At 44.3% G+C, this 13,020-nt stretch overlaps 1 protein-coding gene across 1 annotated transcript; it reads left to right on the forward strand.

The window, feature by feature from the left end:
* Positions 1–962: 962 nt before the first annotated feature.
* LOC130951460 (ABC transporter G family member 6-like) lies at positions 963–4,007 on the forward strand. The gene has a single exon (XM_057880107.1). It carries the CDS (start codon positions 1,453–1,455, stop codon positions 3,742–3,744), a length of 2,292 nt encoding a protein of 763 aa, XP_057736090.1. The 5' UTR covers positions 963–1,452; the 3' UTR covers positions 3,745–4,007.
* Positions 4,008–13,020: the final 9,013 nt, after the last annotated feature.

Genomic DNA, 13,020 nt, shown 5'->3' on the forward strand with positions numbered 1-13,020 from the left:
AACAAGAGAGAAAGAGAAAAAGAAGAAAAAATAAAAATTGTTTATTATTAGAAAAAATTTAAGAAACTAACTATAGTATGAGTCAACTAAGTCAATTTTTTTATTTTTATTTTAAAATTCAAAAAATTAGAATAACGAAGAGTTGTTTTTTTTATAATAGATTTATTTTTTAACCAATTAATTAGAGTTAGCTTCACTCCTAATTAATTTTCTAATTGAACCATTATTATTATTAGACTATTCCTTTTCAAAATAAACAATGTTAGAATGTATTTATTATTATATTTAGAACTAGTTTGGATAGGTCAATAAATAGTTTTTTTATTTTTAATTTATAAAAAATTATAGTATTAATATTTAGTATAATTTTTAAAATTAAATTATAACCTTTTAAAAATTATTTAAGTGCTTATAAAAAAAATTAAAAAATATAGCATCTCTTATAATAATTTTTTTTAAAATAAACACTTTGAAAACTAAAAAAGTAAACATAAAATAATTTACTTTATAAACTATTTTTAATATAAATATTTATTGTTTAAATTTTTTAAAAGAGAATTTAATTAAACTATTTACACAAATTAAATTTTAACTTATTGCTATAATATTTAAATAAGAATCGCACTTCAAATATATAGACATTTTTGGTAACACTAAGAGAAATTAAAAAGCTATATTATTGCACCTTATTGTAATGAGACAACAATAACGAATTAGAAATAAAACAAACAAAAAAAGAGTTGCATTTGGGAATAGTAAATTAGATGACTAATACATATAGTATAGTATTGTATTAAAAAAGCTTACGCCAGGGACTCACAGTAAGTAGATCAACGCCCAACCTAATTCTGAGAAGTTGAAACAGCAAAGCAAAATGGACCATTAGTTTGAATAATAATGAATAATCAATCCAAGGAAAAGAGGAGCCATGTGTCATGAATGCACCAAATAACAAATCCTCACATGTTTCCCACAGCCACCTTTGTGACTGTATGGAAAGTGGCAAACAAAACAATAAGGAGACGTACGCATATGCCATGAATTAGGAGTTGTAGGTCACCTCTCTCACACCTCTTAATACCTAATAAATCATCAACACCCATATCTTAGACTTAGTAGTCAAAACCACAAAATTAATACCCACAGTCCTATATATCTATATCTATAACCTCTCTCCCACACTATACCATCCACCCTCATTCAATTCCTTTAATAATCTTCTTCCCAAACCCATCATATATATACACACATCAACACACCATGCACTTCCAAACCTAACCTAAATTATAAAGGACCTACAGTTAACATCCTCGTCTCCTCTTCTCTCATCTTCACCGTTTAACGCCGTTAACTACAGGCTTCTCTAACTGCAAGCTCTTTCTGCATCTTAATTAACACATACAAACGAACTACCTGGTCAACGTTAACTCTCACAGTCAACTGAAAGAAGCAATGTCATCTCGCGTTGTAGCAGACAATGCATTACCTGTAACCAATACGACGCCGTATTTTGGAATGACGGAACTCGACGATTACACGCGGCGTTCAGCCGCCATCGGCGGGTCTCCTACGCTGGGACAGCTCCTGAAACACGTTGGCGACGTGCGAAAGGAAGTTGTTGGCGACGGTAGTGAGACGCCGGTGCACCAAGCGCTCGAGATTGGTGACGACGGCGTCGGAATAGAGCCACGCTCACTGCCGTTTGTACTCTCCTTCAACAATTTGACCTACAGCGTCAAAGTCCGTCGGAAACTGACTTTCTCGGCGATACTTCCTCGGCGCCGGAGCCGTCTTGGCGCGGCGGCGGATTCGGAAGCACCGGCAGTGGGAGATAGCATGTTCTCACGGACCAAGACTCTGCTAAACGACATCTCCGGCGAGGCTCGCGACGGCGAGATCATGGCGGTTCTTGGCGCCAGTGGCTCTGGAAAATCCACCTTGATCGACGCACTGGCGAACCGCATCGCCAAGGGAAGGTTGAAAGGAACGGTGGCACTGAATGGTGAGGCGCTGGATTCTCGCCTCCTGAAGGTTATCTCCGCCTACGTGATGCAAGACGACCTCCTCTTCCCCATGCTCACCGTGGAAGAAACACTCATGTTCGCCGCCGAGTTCCGCTTGCCCCGCACACTCTCTAAATCAAAGAAGAAAGCACGTGTCCAAGCACTAATCGACCAGCTAGGTATCCGAAATGCGGCGAAAACTGTCATCGGCGACGAAGGCCACCGCGGAGTATCCGGCGGAGAGCGTCGTCGAGTATCAATCGGAATCGACATAATCCACGACCCTATCATCCTCTTCCTTGACGAGCCAACCTCCGGACTTGACTCAACGAGCGCATTCATGGTGGTGAAGGTTCTACAAAGAATCGCACAGAGCGGAAGCATCGTTATCATGTCCATCCACCAGCCGAGTTACCGAATCTTAGGGCTTCTCGACCGAATGATCTTCCTCTCACGCGGCCAAACCGTCTACAGCGGCTCACCGGCTCAGCTTCCGTCGTTCTTCGCGGAGTTTGGACACCCTATACCGGACGCAGAGAACCGAACCGAGTTCGCATTGGACCTCATTCGGGATCTAGAAGGTTCCCCAGGCGGAACCAAAAGCTTAGTAGAGTTCAACAAGTCCTGGCAGTCCATGAAGCACCCTGCACCCGCAGCACACAGTAACAACACCGTCAACGACCAAAACGGCATGTCGTTGAAGGAAGCAATAAGCGCAAGCATTTCGCGCGGGAAACTAGTCTCAGGCGCAAGCGCAACCAACACGAATTCTTCAAATCCTTCTTCAATGGTTCCAACCTTCGCGAACCCGATCTGGATGGAGATGGCCACACTATCAAAACGTTCGTTCTTGAACTCTCGAAGAATGCCAGAGCTTTTCGGGATTCGGTTAGGTGCGGTTATGGTGACAGGATTCATCCTAGCAACCATGTTCTGGAAGCTCGATAACTCCCCGAAAGGAGTGCAAGAAAGGCTCGGGTTCTTCGCATTCGCCATGTCCACCACCTTCTACACCACCGCAGACGCGCTCCCAGTGTTCCTCCAAGAACGTTATATCTTCATGCGCGAAACAGCTTACAACGCATACAGAAGATCCTCCTATCTTGTTTCCCACGCTCTCGTCTCGTTGCCTTCGCTGTTGTTCCTCTCATTGGCGTTCTCATCAATCACGTTTTGGGCCGTGGGCCTTGACGGTGGTATTTCGGGCTTTTTGTTTTACTTTTTGATAATATTCGCTTCATTTTGGGCCGGGAACTCGTTTGTTACATTTCTGTCTGGTGTGGTGCCTCATGTTATGCTGGGATACACAATTGTGGTGGCAATTCTTGCGTACTTCTTGCTCTTCAGTGGCTTCTTCATCAACAGGGATAGGATTCCAAGTTACTGGATTTGGTTCCATTACATGTCACTTGTGAAGTACCCTTATGAGGCTGTTCTACAGAACGAGTTTCAGGACCCTGTCAAGTGCTTCGTTAGAGGCGTGCAGATCTTTGATAACACGCCGCTCGGGTCAGTGCCGGAGGCCTTGAAGTTGAAGCTCTTGGATAGCATGAGCAACACCCTTGGGATGAAGATCACTTCGTCCACGTGCTTGACCACTGGTGCTGACATTTTGCAGCAGAATGGAGTCACGGATTTGAGCAAGTGGAACTGCTTGTGGGTCACTGTGGCTTGGGGTTTCTTGTTCAGGTTTCTATTCTACTTGTCCTTGTTGGTGGGAAGCAAGAACAAGAGGAGGTGATTATATCTATATATTATGTTCATAAGATCGATTACAAGTTTATTTAATTAATTAATTAATTATATCGAGTTTTAAATCTTCTGCATCCTTTTATTCTTTTTGTTAATTGTATTATTATATTACCTTTGTAACTTGTTCTGAATTCTGATTTAAAAATGTGATGTGATGTTGATAAGGTTATTTACCGGAGAGTTTTCTCACGAAGCATTATTCGTTATATGTATAGTGTAATTTCCATTTACTATTTTGATGCCTCTTCGTACCTCTTTAGCTCTTTGTCTTTGGGTCTTACAATACTACAATAGTATTGTTCATACCCTGGCCCAAATAACAAAGGTCCAGGTCCAAATAAAAGGCCTAATCTAAAGGATTAAGCCTAACCCAAAACACCGACCTTCATATAAGAAGTCGGTGTCAACTACGACCTACTCTAAAGAAGTCGGACATGAGATTAGCTCGCAGATAAGCACTCATTCAAATGAGTAACCGCCCCTAAAATCTCTCTAACCGCTTCGTAAAGCCATATTTTAACTTCCCTGAGATAATGGGACGGTTAACATCCTAAAGATACGGCACTACTCCAACGGTGGTTATTGGCTCACCACTATAAATACACTGACACCCCTCAGGTATCTCTAAGCCCAAGACCTGCTCACACTCTTGCTAACTTAGGCATCGGAGTGTCTTTGCATGTACCACCCCCTCTTCTCTCACAAACAAGTCGGACGGAGCCTCCCGAGTTGCACATTCATCCGGCAACCTCCTCCTTCACACATTTGGGCCAGCCAACGCCATCCATTCAGTCCATCTCCGGTTACCCACCGTAACATTGGCGCCGTTGTCGGGGAACCGAGAGATCATCCATTGATGGCGGACAGATCCCACGAAGAAGGCCATGTGAAAACAGATTCCGAACAAGAGAATCTGGACACAGGTAATAACAATATGGACTTAGCCCTCCACCAAGAGGTTAACAATCAGCAGAGAGAGGGCACCTCCGGGGTAAAAAACCCGAAGGCAAACTCCTCAGACGAGTGCGAATCAGAAAAAGGCGGACCATCCCACGTAACTGAACTAATGGGGTTAGTCCACAGCCGCCTGGAACAGCTAGAACAAGAGTGGGAGCGGCAAAAGGAAACGGAGAAGTATTTAAAAGAGGAGATGGAACGGCGAAAAGAGTTAGAAAGGAAACTCTTAAAGCTGGAATCTTCCCACAAGAATCACAACTCCCGCGACGAACAAGAAGAGTCACTCTTGGGTGAAGAAGATCCTTTCAGCGAGGACATAATGAGAGCAAAAGTTCCGAGAAACTTCAAAAGCCCTGATATGGACCTCTACGATGGAACCACGGATCCAAAGCATCATCTAAGCAACTTCAAAAGTCGGATGTACCTAGCTGATGCTTCCGACGCTACGCGATGCAAGGCCTTCCCGACCACTTTATCGAAAGCAGCGATGAAGTGGTTCGACAGCCTTCCCCCGAGATCGATCACCAGCTTTGAAGACCTCTCAAGGAAATTTTTGATGAGGTTCTCAATTCAGAAAGACAAGGTAAAACATGCGCCGAGCCTCCTGGGAATAAAACAGGAGGTCGGAGAGTCTTTGCGAGCCTATATGGAAAGGTTCAACAAAGCATGTTTGGAGATCCAAGACCTGCCCACAGAGGCAGTCATAATGGGGCTAGTCAATGGGCTCAGAGAAGGTCCCTTCTCACAGTCCATATCTAAAAGGCACCCCGTTTCTCTAAGTGATGTACAAGAGAGAGCTGAAAAGTACATCAACATGGAGGAAAACGCCAGACTAAGAGACCTGAGTGGGCGACCTGGGCCCCCTCCCTCAACAAAAGAGAGGGAAAGGGAAACCAAGAAAAGGGAAGAACTCGGTCTCGAAAGGCCAAGAAAATATCACTCTTATACTCCTCTGAAGGTTTCTATAGTGCACGTATATAGAGAGATTTGTAACACTGAGAGATTGCCACCCCCTAGACCCATTAAAAATAAAAAAGGGGGAAGCCGCAACGATTACTGTGAGTACCATAAGATATATGGTCACTCCACAAACGACTGCTACGACCTCAAGAATGTGATAGAAAAGTTGGCCAGAGAAGGTCGACTTGATAGATATCTCATAGAAAGGTCGGATAGTCACGGAAAGAGAAAGCGAGATGATATGGATAGAAGAGATCCACCACCACAGACCCCAGAGAGACATATCCATATGATCTCAGGAGGATTTGCGGGAGGGGGACTCACCAAATCTTCTCGCAAAAGACATCTCAAAAGAGTCTACCAGGTTGGGGAGGAGTCACCCGACCTCCCTACCATTTCATTCACAAAAGAAGATGGGCAAGGAATAATCCTTGGACACGATGATCCAGTGGTAATAACTATGATCCTAGCAAATGCCCATCTCCACAGAACCCTAGTAGATCAAGGAAGCTCGGCGGACATTCTTTTTAAGCCCGCTTTCGACAAACTAGGGTTAGATGAAAAAGAATTAAGAGTCTACCCCGACACCCTATACGGATTAGGGGACACGCCAATAAAACCACTAGGATTTTTACCCCTTCACACTACTTTTGGAAAAGGGGAAAAATCAAAGACTCTGAGTATACTTCATAGTCATCGATGTGGGGTCAGCATATAATGCTCTGATCGGCAGAGCTACCCTCAATCGACTCGGAGCAGTGGTATCTACCCCTCACCTCTGCATGAAATTCCCGACCTCAGCGGGAATAGCAACGGTAAGGGGAGATCAAAAGCTAGCAAGGAAGTGCTACAATGAAAGCCTAAACCTAAGGGGAAAGGGCAGAGAAGTTAACACAATAGAGCTCGGCGGTGCAAAGGCCAGAGAAGAGCTGCGACCACAACCAGGAGGAAAAACCGAGGAGATACAGGTTGGTGAAGAGGAAGGGAAAAACACTCATATAGGAGCCAACCTAGGGGAAACTCTAAAACAAGGGTTGACTAAGCTCCTAAGAGATAATTCCGACCTCTTCGCCTGGAAGGCCTCCGACATGCCTGGGATTGACCCCGAGCTCATGTCCCACAAGCTCTCGGTTTATCCAAGATCCCGACCTGTACAACAAAGAAGACCCAAGCTCGGCCCAGAACGAGCCCTAATAGTGGAAGAACAAGTACAGGCGCTCCTGGAAGCTGGCTTCATCAGAGAGGTCAAGTACCCAACATGGCTAGCCAATGTAGTGCTAGTCAGAAAACAAAATGGTAAATGGAGAATGTGCGTCGACTATACCGACCTAAATAAGACATGTCCTAAGGACCCTTATCCCCTACCAAGTATTGACACCCTAGTGGACTCCAGCTCGGGGTACCAATACTTGTCATTCATGGACGCCTACTCGGGATATAATCAAATTCTGATGTATGAGCCAGACCAGGAGAAAACATCATTCATCACACCCCGAGCTAACTATTGCTACGTGGTCATGCCATTCGGATTAAAGAATGCAGGAGCCACATACCAAAGATTGATGAATAAAGTGTTTTCCCCCACCTAGGGACTTTAATGGAAGTATACGTCGACGACATGCTAGTGAAAACCAAGAATGAAGTCGACCTCTTATCCGACCTCTCATAAGTCTTTGGCACCATAAGGCTGCATGGGATGAGACTAAATCCGGCAAAATGCGCCTTCGCGGTGGAGGCAGGAAAATTTCTAGGATTTATGCTAACACAAAGAAGGATTGAGGCCAATCCCGATAAATGTAGAGCCATCCTAGAAATGAAAAGTCCGACTTGTTTTAGAGAAGTCCAGCAGCTCAATGGCCGACTTGCAGTCCTCTCCAGATTCTTGGCAGGATCAGCACTAAAATCCCTTCCACTATTCTCCTTATTAAGAAAGGGATGCCAGTTCGAATGGACTCCTGAATGCGAAGAGGCATTCCAGGAGTTCAAAAAGTTTTTAAGCCAACCTCCTATTCTAACCCGACCCGTACCTGGGAAAGACCTCGTCCTATACTTGTCCGTAGCAAACAAGGCTGTCTCATCAGCCCTGATAAAAGAAGACGAGGTCGGACAACATCCAGTCTACTTCATCAGTAAAGTTCTACAAGGCCCCGAACTAAGGTACCACAAACTAGAAAAGTTTGCTTACTCCTTGGTAGTAGCCTCGCGAAGGTTACGGCCTTACTTTCAAGCTCACACCATAAGAGTCCGTACGAACCAACCCATGAAGCAAATCCTCCAAAAAACGGATGTTGCAGGGAGAATGGTTCAATGGGTAATAGAGCTCTCCGAGTTCGACTTAAGATATGAAACTCGGACAGCGATCAAAGCTCAATGCCTCGCCGACTTCGTTGCCGAATACGCAGGGGATCAAGAGGAAAAACCAACTACATGGGAACTCTATGTAGATGGATCCTCCAACAAAACGGGAAGCGGCGCAGGCATAATATTGGTAGATGAAAGAGGAACCCAGATAGAGGTTTCTCTAAAATTTGAATTCCCAGCCTCAAATAATCAGGCAGAATATGAAGCCTTGATTGCTGGGCTAAAATTAGCAGAAGAAGTCGGTGCTACAAAAGTGATGATATACAGCGACTCGCAAGTGGTGACCTCCCAAATAAGTGGAGAGTATCAGGCAAAGGACCCAAACATGAAGAGGTACTTGGAAAAAACTTTGGAATACCTTGGGCGCTTTGCAGAAACCGAGGTAAAACACATAACTCGGGATCTAAACAGCAGAGCAGACGCCCTATCCAAGTTAGCAAGTACCAAACCAGGAGGGAACAACAGAAGCCTGATCCAAGAAACCCTCCAGGAACCCTCAGTAATAAAAGATAAACAACAGGTACTTGAGGTAGTCGGTTTAAACCTCGGATGGATGAATCCCTTAGTCGAATACCTGAAATTCGACATCCTCCCTAAGGAGGAGAAAGAAGCTAAAAAGATCCGAAGGGAAGCACAACATTACACTTTGGTGAAAAATGTCCTCTATAGAAGAGGGATATCGACACCATTGTTAAAGTGCGTACCGACCTCAAGAACCACCGAGGTATTGGAGGAAGTACATAGTGGGATCTGCGGAAATCATCTCGGAGCAAGGTCGCTCGCCAGGAAAGTAATCCGAGCAGGGTTCTATTGGCCGACCTTGCAGAAAGATGCCACAGAATTTGTGAAAAAATGCCAACCTTGTCAGATGCACGCAAATTTCCACGTAGCTCCACCAGAAGAGCTCATCAGTATCACTTCTCCATGGCCTTTTGCAAAATGGGAAATGGATTTGTTAGGTCCTTTTCCCCAAGCGCCAGGACAAGTCAAATACCTGATTGTGGGGATAGATTACTTCACAAAGTGGATAGAAGTAGAACCATTGGCCACCATCACCGCCCAAAGAAGTCGCAGGTTCCTCTACAAAAATATCATCACAAGATATGGGATACCTTATTCCATCACTACGGATAATGGAACCCAATTCACTGACACTACCTTCAGAAGCTTAGTAGCCAGTATGAAAATCAAACATCAGTTCACCTCGGTAGAACACCCACAAGCAAATGGGCAAGCCGAGGCAGCCAACAAAGTCATACTGGCAGGACTAAAGAAGAGACTACAGGTAGCAAAATGAGCTTGGGCTGAAGAACTCCCTCAGGTGCTATGGGCTTATAGGACAACCCCCCAGTCCGCCACAAGAGAAACACCTTTCCGACTAGTCTATGGCGTAGAAGCCATGATTCCAATAGAAATCAACGAGCAAAGCCCAAGGGTAATTCTCCATGACGAGGTCGGAAATATACAGGGACACAAAGAAGAGCTCGACTTGCTCCCCGAAGTCCGAGAAGGTGCCCAGATAAGAGAAGCGGCATTGAAACAAAGGATGACTACCAGGTACAATAAGAAAGTCATTCAAAGAACATTTGCCCCGGACGACTTGGTCCTAATCAGAAACACCATTGGAGTCAACAAATCGGGAGAAGGAAAGCTCGCCGCAAATTGGAAGGGACCATACAAAATCAAGGAAGTGTTAGGGAAAGGTTATTATAAAGTGACCGACCTGAACGGCACTGAGCTACCAAGGTCGTGGCATGCTTGTAACATGAAAAGGTACTACAGTTAAAAGCGAACTCTACTCCCTGATGTACTCTTTTCCCAACTTCCTGATTTTTTCCCAAAAGGGTTTTTTCTGGAGAAGGGTTTTTAACGAGGCATCATAGTAGAGACTAAGGGAAAATAGGCTATCAAGACCCTTAGTAGCAAAAGAAGGTACCTCCCCAATTAATAAAGATCTTTTTCATTCACAATATCTTTTATAATATCCTTCTTTATTTTTCTAAGTCTTTCTACGAAACGCGCCGACTTAAGCTCGACAAAACGTGAAAATCCCATGAACCGACCTAGATGGTCGTCAGGATAAAACGACGAGGTACAAGTCGGCGTAAAGAGGTTGTATGAGTTGATCGTAAAAACTCGAGAACAATCCGACTTCTAAGTCGAGATGGCACTCCGAGTAGAGGAAAAACGCATCACAAAAATAACCTAAGTCATAAAAACTCACTAAAGCAAAGTTGAGTATAAAGGATAACAAAAAGAGATTGGAAAACCTGAGAAAAGTTTGAAGGCTGCCTAAAAGCCCTTAAACAAAAAGGCTCGGAAAAACAAGACAAGCCAATAAGAAAGGTTTTTCAGAGAAAGATCAAGAGGGTTTTAAATTAGAAAAGCATACACGCATAAGGTAACTTAAACCCTTATCTAAAAAAGGGTATTTATTTTGTTAATCTAAACCCTTATTCAAAGAGCACTTGCCGAAATACTTTGTTTACGGCCATTAAAAGGCCAAAAGAAATTGTTCAAGCGTCACCAAACAACATGAGTTAAAAAAAGGGGGGGGACTCACAGGCCGAGCCCCCATATAGCCATAAAAAAATAAGTTATTTCTGCAGAGGAGTAGACGGATCACCACCACCAGAGCCAGGAGGAGCGCCACCAGGACCAGGAAGAGAAGCTGAAGAGGAAGTCGGAGGAACAACTGAAGAACTCGGAGCATCTTTGGAACGAGGAGGAGACTCAATAATCCTCTGCCCCCGAGTCTTCAATTCTGACTCGGAAACAACCTCGGGGACAGGAGGATCCACGATAGCACCATCAATAACGACTTTATCAGGATGTAAAGGAAAAAGATCCAAGTCGGGAGCGATAACTCTGACTTGCTCCAGGAAAATTCTCCAAGACTCATCGGCACCATCAGCAATAGAGTCCTCCAACTCGGCGTACGCATTCCGAGAATTCAGCAAATCCTTCCTCATAGCCACAAGATCTTGAAATAAACTCTGGTAACTATCCTGTGCTGTCTTCCTTAAACTCGCCTCCATAGTACATTGGGCCCGCAGCTTACTCTCCTTCTCCCGAAGGCTATCCCTCTCCTCCCTCAACTTAGCCACCTCCTCCCTTAACTCCCTCTCTTGGTCTTGGAAAGCAAGAAGCCTCCCCTCCAACTCCTCAACTTTCGAGGTTGCCCCCAAAGAGCTGAGGAGAGTCTTCTCAAAAATGTCCAAAAGTTTGCCACAAACACCCGCCGCCCTAAAACTCTCCTCGGCCAGAGTGGTGAGGTGGTTTCGAACAGAAACATCATCCATACTTATATAAGGATAGATGTTCTTTCGGACGAATGCAAGAGCATCCGCCTTAACCCCACCATCAAAAGAAGAGCCAGACTCTGAAGTTTTGCGCTTTTTCTTCTCTGGCTCAGGAAGAAGTTGGGCAGAAGGGAGTGGCCGAGACAAGGTCGAAGATGAAATTACAATGGGCTGAGAGGGAGTACCCACGTTCTTAGGAGGAGGAGTAGGAGGAGGAGGAGAGGTGATCGCCCTGGCACCACCGGACCTGGCCCGAGACTTTGCTTTAGCCTCTTAAACTCTCTGGTAAGATTCCTGAGCATTCTTCCTTGCCATATCTGCAAAAAAAAAAATAACTAGCAAAAGTTACAAGTCGGTAAAACCAAAAGTCGACAAATACAAGTCGGAAGAAAAGGAATACGTATACTACCTAGTTGCGACTGAACAAAGGTCGGCGACCCTTGGAGGAATTTCCTAGTGTCTAAGTATGGGGCCCTCCCCTACACTTCTCGGAAAAACCCCACAATGGCCGCCTCCACCTCGTCCAGATCGTCTAGGCTGTACTTTTCACAAGGAGAAGCCTCCAGCCAGTATAAGGAAAAGCGAGGAGAGGAGTTGTCGTCCAGAAAAAAGGGGTGATGACCCTCTACAGCTTGCACTTTGAAAAAATAATTTTTGAAGTCATGGAAGGATTCATCAAAAAGAGTGAAAATCCTCCGACCTTGTATGGCTCGGAAGGATACCCATTGTTGTTTGTTGTTTAGCCCACTAAAGGGCTTAGTCATATGAAAAAGAAAGAAAATCCTCAAAGAGGTCGGGAAGTCCAAAGCATGGCTAATAAACTGGTAAATTTTCAAGAAACCCCAAGAATTGGGGTGAAGTTGGGTAGGAGCAACTCGACAGTGGTGTAAAACAGATATTTCAAAATCTGAAAAAGGAAGAAAAACACCCAAACGGGTGATCATACACTCATACATAAAGAAAAAATGAGGGGCCGCCTCATTGGCCCTCCCAAAACAAACCCGGTCTTCCGGACCCGGGATCACCAACTCATATTTTGGCTCGTCCTCCTCCGAAGTACAAACCCTGTGGTGAGTACGAAGGTGAGTAATAAACTCAGCATCAACCAAGGGTTCCTCCCCCAGGACCGTAACATCAACCCACTGAGAAAGAACATCTACAGAAGCCATTTTCTTTTTCTTATAAAAGGTGACAGAAACCTACAAAAAGAAAAAAGAAAAGAAAAATAAAAAAATACGGTCTCTAAAGGGAGGAGACACGAAGCCAAAGAGCTACAAACCAACCTATCTACCCGCAAAATAAAAGCATGCAAACACAAGACGTATCATAAGAGGTGAAAAGCTAACCTTTATCTGAAAAGGTGGAGGTTGAAGGAAGCAGAAGTCTTCAAGCGCAAGAATACAGCACGAACGAAGAACAAAGCAAATTTGAAAATTTTCAGAAACGAAAAAATGAAAGAGAGGGAAAGTATTTATGAGCATGCTAAGGGGCATAATGGTAAAAACAGAGCAGTCATTAATGAGAGTGCACCGTTACCGAAGCCATCAATCCCTAAGTGCATCCCTAACGGACACGACGCTTGAATAGACGTAACTGTCAGAAACAAAAGGTCGCGAAAATCACGTCGGTTTAAAAACCCGTGTTTACTCCGAGAAAGTCGGCTACGAACCCGAGTTAAATACTTG

This window comes from Arachis stenosperma, chromosome 9 (assembly GCF_014773155.1).
Source record: "Arachis stenosperma cultivar V10309 chromosome 9, arast.V10309.gnm1.PFL2, whole genome shotgun sequence".
Taxonomy (NCBI): domain Eukaryota; kingdom Viridiplantae; phylum Streptophyta; class Magnoliopsida; order Fabales; family Fabaceae; genus Arachis; species Arachis stenosperma.